Source organism: Barbatula barbatula (assembly GCF_947034865.1).
Source record: "Barbatula barbatula genome assembly, chromosome: 13".
Classification (NCBI taxonomy): domain Eukaryota; kingdom Metazoa; phylum Chordata; class Actinopteri; order Cypriniformes; family Nemacheilidae; genus Barbatula; species Barbatula barbatula.
This window is the reverse complement of record NC_136776.1, coordinates 23,909,399-23,915,230: the sequence shown is the minus strand read 5'-3', so window position 1 is coordinate 23,915,230 and position 5,832 is coordinate 23,909,399. Positions and strand designations below refer to the sequence as shown.

The following is a 5,832-nucleotide window of genomic DNA, read 5'->3' as shown; positions in this document are numbered from 1 at the left end:
AACCTGTACGCGTTTCTTTCTTCAGATCACAACAGAAGATATTTTGAAGAACGTTGATAGTCAAACAACACTGAAGTCCATTGACTGCCATTGTATGAACACAAAACCACGGAGACATTTCTCTCAATATCTTTCTTTAGTGTTTCACGGAAGAAAGACTAACAAACACATGTTTGTACATTTTACAGTGACCTGTCCCTTTAATTCTCTGTATGATAGGTCGAGCAGCGACATCTAGCGGCAGAACTGCGTCATGACGTGTTGACGTCTATCGTATGTGTATGTTGTATATTGTTGATCCTGCTGTATAAAGACAAACATAAGAACCGTTCTTCAATACAGTCTTCAGTATTCTCAGCAAAACACTTTAAGTCTACAAACGTTGAGAAACGCGCGGAAGGTCACACACAGGGTTAAATGAGCGTCATTGACGTCATAACGCGTGTGGCGCGGAGCTGTGCGGTGCGCGTCCCGGTACAAACATATGACACAAAACTCCCTTTATCACCGCAGACGAGGCTTATAGACGGAGGGGCTTCATCCCGGGGCGGTTACTCGAACGAGGTAAGAGACTCAAGAGAAAGAAAGTTTTCTGTCTGCTCGCGTGAGAAAATGTGTTGAACTCGTTTAACTCTCTCAGTGTGATGTGTATGACTGACACCAAACACTTTACATTCATACGAGCACAACTTTGACACGCACAGAGAGTTTGTTGACAGATATGTGTGAGGTCACGTGATCGAATAAAGACCACATGACAGACAGACAGACAGACAGACAGATAGATAGATAGATAGATAGATAGATAGATAGATAGATAGATAGATACTGTAGATAGATAGATAGATAGATAGATAGATAGATAGATAGATAGATAGATAGATAGATAGATAGATAGATAGATAGATAGATAGATAGATAGATAGATAGATAATGTAGATAGATAGATACTATAGATAGATACTGTAGATAGATACTGTAGATAGATACTGTAGATAGATAGATACTGTAGACAGATAGATACTGTAGATAGATACTGTAGATAGATACTGTAGATAGATACTGTAGATAGATACTGTAGATAGATACTGTAGACAGATAGATACTGTAGATAGATACTGTAGATAGATACTGTAGACAGATAGATACTGTAGACAGATAGATACTGTAGATAGATACTGTAGATAGATACTGTAGATAGATAGATAGATAATGTAGATAGATAGATAGATAGATAGATAGATAGATAGATAGATAGATAGATAGATAGATAGATAGATAGATAGATAGATAGATAGATAGATAGATAGATAGATAGATAGATAGATAGATAGATAATGTAGATAGATAGATAGATAGATACTATAGATAAATACTGTAGATAGATACTGTAGACAGATAGATACTGTAGATAGATACTGTAGATAGATACTGTAGACAGATAGATACTGTAGATAGATACTGTAGACAGATAGATACTGTAGATAGATACTGTAGATAGATACTGTAGACAGATAGATACTGTAGACAGATAGATACTGTAGATAGATACTGTAGATAGATACTGTAGATAGATAGATAGATAATGTAGATAGATAGATAGATAGATAGATAGATAGATAGATAGATAGATAGATAGATAGATAGATAGATAGATAGATAGATAGATAGATAGATAGATAGATAGATAGATAGATAGATAGATAGATAGATAGATAGATAATGTAGATAGATAGATAGATAGATACTATAGATAAATACTGTAGATAGATACTGTAGACAGATAGATACTGTAGATAGATACTGTAGATAGATACTGTAGACAGATAGATACTGTAGATAGATACTGTAGACAGATAGATACTGTAGATAGATACTGTAGACAGATAGATACTGTAGATAGATACTGTAGACAGATAGATACTGTAGATAGATACTGTAGATAGATACTGTAGATAGATACTGTAGACAGATAGATACTGTAGACAGATAGATACTGTAGATAGATACTGTAGATAGATACTGTAGATAGATACTGTAGATAGATACTGTAGATAGATAGATACTGTAGATAGATACTGTAGATAGATACTGTAGATAGATAGATAGATAGATAGATAGATCGATAGATAGATAGATAGATAGATAGATAGATAGATAGATAGATAGACAGACAGACAGACAGACAGACAGACAGACAGACAGACAGACAGACAGACAGACAGACAGACAGACAGATAGATACTGTGAATGGATGGAAGGAAAGAAGGAAGGTAAAATAATAATAATAATAATTAATAGATAAAGGAAAAAGTATAGAAATGAGAAAACATACTAAATAAAAAGGACAATTATGAATGATGTCATATATAATATTTTGAACACATACTTTAACAAATGTATAGTACAATGCAATGTAAGATAAAAGCTAAATGACATTGATTAACATTAAAGAAAGCACCTGATGATCATGGTCCGTAAGTTGTGTTTGGTTTGAACTGATGACATCAGAGTTTGTTTGTTTACGGGTAAAAGTTGTTTTGGCTGATTTGAGGACGGTTCGTGCTATTGCGACACGCGCACACACTTTATTCACAGTTGGCACAGAGTGTTTACTAAATGAGCATAAACACTTGATGACATCAAGAGAAGCAGTTTTAACTTCATTCAGTGTAGAAGTCACAGACGCTCTCAGCCCATGAAATATGTTGACATGAACTTTGAGATGCTTTAGTTTGTTCACCCCGAGCGGTCCCAATGATCTGAGCTCCGTCATGTGAAGCTCGTGTGTGTTTCTCCTGCTGTGTAACGTGTGTTTGTTCTCTCGTGCATAAACCTCTTAGACGTCCCGTATGAAACGTTTAAAACACAAAGGAAGATATTTTGAGAAATGTGTCGACGTTCTTTAGAATATCTCGAGCAGAAGTGAGAACTCGGGGTGTTTGGTGAGAGGCAGAAGCTTTAACCTCAGACATGAAAAGAGCGTTTGTGAAATTCTGCAGGAGATTAGATGTTAATCTGCTCGTGTTTATGAAAGCATTCACAGAAAATCTGCTTTAGCCCGATCGCTGCGGTCTGAGCCAGAAATAAACATCATCACCTCCGGTAAGAGACGCTCTGAACGACTTCTGCTCTCTTTTCTCTGTGTGTGTATGATCAGAGGTAGTGGTCATTTTGGCGTGTTGTCTAGATCCATGTCTTTACAGCTGGTGTGTGTTCGCTCCCAGAATGCTTTGCATGCGGTCAGCAGGTCCACTGAACACGACACAGCTGTCAAATCACTCTTGTGTTATCACATCTGTTGATCTTTGTAAAAGTTGTCTCTTGTTTTGTTGTGTTTGTCTCTCTCAGGTGTGCTATGACCGGCGTGACTCATGAACGTCTTTGATTTTTTCGAGATGGATGGAGACTCTGCCGTTCTGGCCATACGGAGCCAATTAAGCGGAGATCCAGAGGCGGTGGGCGGAGTCTATAGGGAGACTAAAGACTCCTCCCTGTGTAGCAGCCACGCCTCTCGAGGGGAGGGGCCTGACGATGAACGTCTGGAGGATGTGCTGTCTGAGCTTCGAGCAGAGGCGGGGCTTAATCTGGATCTGAGGGCGGAGCATGAGGAGATTTTAGACCTGCAGGGGGAGGAGCTTAGCTGGGACACGAGCCGACCGGACGAGAACACAAATCACAGTACAGACAGTCCTGAAAGACACGCCCCCTCTACAGGTGAGAGAGAGTCGTGATCTGTAGCACACACAAAGTGTTGTTGACTTACACATACATGTGTGTGTTTGTGTGTAGATGTGTGTGAAGCGTCATCTCTGTCAGCGCAGCTCCAGCGGGGCCGTGAGGAGGCGGGGCTTAACGTTGAGTGTCGGATCTGTGGAGACAAAGCATCAGGATTTCACTACGGGGTTCATGCCTGTGAGGGCTGTAAGGTCAGGGGTCAGAGGTCAGCAGCATCATAACCCATTGCAATGTGTCTGTCACAAACTACACAAACGTCTCTCTCTCTCACAGGGTTTTTTCAGAAGGACCATCCGTCTGAAGCTGGAATACGACAAATGTGAACGCAACTGTAAGATCCAAAAGAAGAGTCGGAATAAATGTCAGTTCTGTCGTTTTCAGAAATGCCTGATGCTCGGAATGTCCCACGACGGTGAGCAAACAACAACAGGGGCAAAACAACGGCTGTAAGAGGGCAGGACACAACAGTTGAATGTGTGTTTGCGTGTGTTTGTGCAGCGATCCGGTACGGACGGATGCCCGAGGCAGAGAAGCGTAAGCTGGTTGCCGGTTTGTCAGCTGGAGAGAAGAGCTGTCAGAACTCGGGAGGTTCGGATCTGAAATCTCTGGCCAAACGAGTCAACAACGCCTACCTGAAGAACCTCAACATGACCAAGAAGAAAGCCCGAAACATCCTGACGGGAAAAACCAACAGCAGCCCGGTAACCAGAATCACCAGCACTCGCGACTGACCTCTCATCTGTTTTACACCAGTAACATCCTCTCTGTTTCCCAGCCGTTCGTCATTCACGACATGGACTCGCTGTGTCAGGCGGAGAACGGGTTGGTCTGGAATCAGGTGATTAACGGAGCTCCGCCCAATAAGGAGATCGGCGTTCACGTCTTCTATCTCTGTCAGTGCACTACGGTGGAGACCGTCCGAGAACTCACCGAGTTCTCCAAAAGCATTCCGGGATTTGTCGACCTTTTCCTGAACGATCAGGTAACAGGGTTGAAAGGTTCGATAGCGTTTTCAACTATAAATGTACATTTATTGAGTCGTCCAACTCTGCTCCTGCAGGTGACGCTGTTGAAGTATGGAGTCCATGAGGCGATATTCGCCATGTTGCCCTCGCTCATGAATAAAGACGGACTGCTGGTGGCGAACGGCCGGGGCTTTGTCACGAGAGAGTTTCTCCGCAGTCTTCGCAAGCCGTTCAGTGAGATCATGGAGCCAAAGTTTGAGTTTGCTGTGAAGTTTAACGCTCTTGAGCTGGACGACAGCGACCTCGCTCTGTTTGTAGCCGCTATTATCCTGTGTGGAGGTGAGACGTTTGGAATCTGCTGTATTGAATGTTGATTTGTCTCAGTATTTATTTGCGTTTGTTTGTGTAGATCGTCCAGGTCTGATGAATGTTTCTCAGGTGGAGCAGATACAAGACAACATCCTGCAAGCTCTGAATCTTCACCTGCAGATAAATCATCCGGATGCCAGCTTCATCTTCCCCGGACTGCTGCAGAAGCTGGCAGACCTGCGACAGATGGTCACCGAGAACGCTCAGCTGGTGCAGAAGATCAAGAAAACAGAATCTGAGACGTCTCTTCATCCTCTGCTGCAGGAGATCTACAGGGACATGTATTGAGCTGAGCTGAGACTGACCGATCACTGTGAACTCTGGTGAATGTTATTTTTACAAAACACTTAGATTTCTACTACAGGACCAGATGATTTGTTGCTGACTGATTGAAGCTGAACTCTGAAGTGGACCTGCGGTGGTGCAGGTTAAACACACAAAGAAATGCAATGAGACAATGAAGACTTAGATTGTTACTTTCAGGCTGATCCTCCTACAAGACCAGCCTGTCTCGTATCTGTCTCGCACTTATTTCAAACTCGTTGATCTCCTAACTACAGTACACCTTATATTTTTCTGTCAACAATCACATTTTTATTTTCTCAAACGGTTTCATGAATGAATTTAACCGGTTTTAACAACTGTCTCACAACTGACTTAAACCATCTCAAACTTCTCTCAATGTAACTGTGTCATCTTAAAATCACATAATTACTTTCTCAAACCTCTCAGCCGCCTGAACTGCCTTTAACCTGTCTCG

At 41.7% G+C, this 5,832-nt stretch overlaps 1 protein-coding gene across 4 annotated transcripts; it reads left to right on the top strand.

The window, feature by feature from the left end:
• The first annotated feature begins 307 nt into the window (after positions 1 to 307).
• pparda (peroxisome proliferator-activated receptor delta a) lies at positions 308 to 5,832 on the top strand. 4 transcript variants are annotated; one of them, XM_079471179.1, is made up of 8 exons: positions 308 to 564; positions 3,352 to 3,717; positions 3,793 to 3,929; positions 4,012 to 4,150; positions 4,237 to 4,439; positions 4,514 to 4,720; positions 4,799 to 5,042; positions 5,142 to 5,832. In XM_079471179.1, exons 2-8 carry the CDS (start codon positions 3,375 to 3,377, stop codon positions 5,309 to 5,311), a joined length of 1,443 nt encoding a protein of 480 aa, XP_079327305.1. In that variant the 5' UTR covers positions 308 to 564; positions 3,352 to 3,374; the 3' UTR covers positions 5,312 to 5,832. The 4 variants fall into 4 exon arrangements, with proteins under 4 accessions (XP_079327305.1, XP_079327303.1, XP_079327304.1 ...); XM_079471177.1 differs by having other exon boundaries at positions 5,113 to 5,832; XM_079471178.1 differs by lacking the exon at positions 308 to 564 and adding an exon at positions 2,670 to 3,105 and having other exon boundaries at positions 5,113 to 5,832.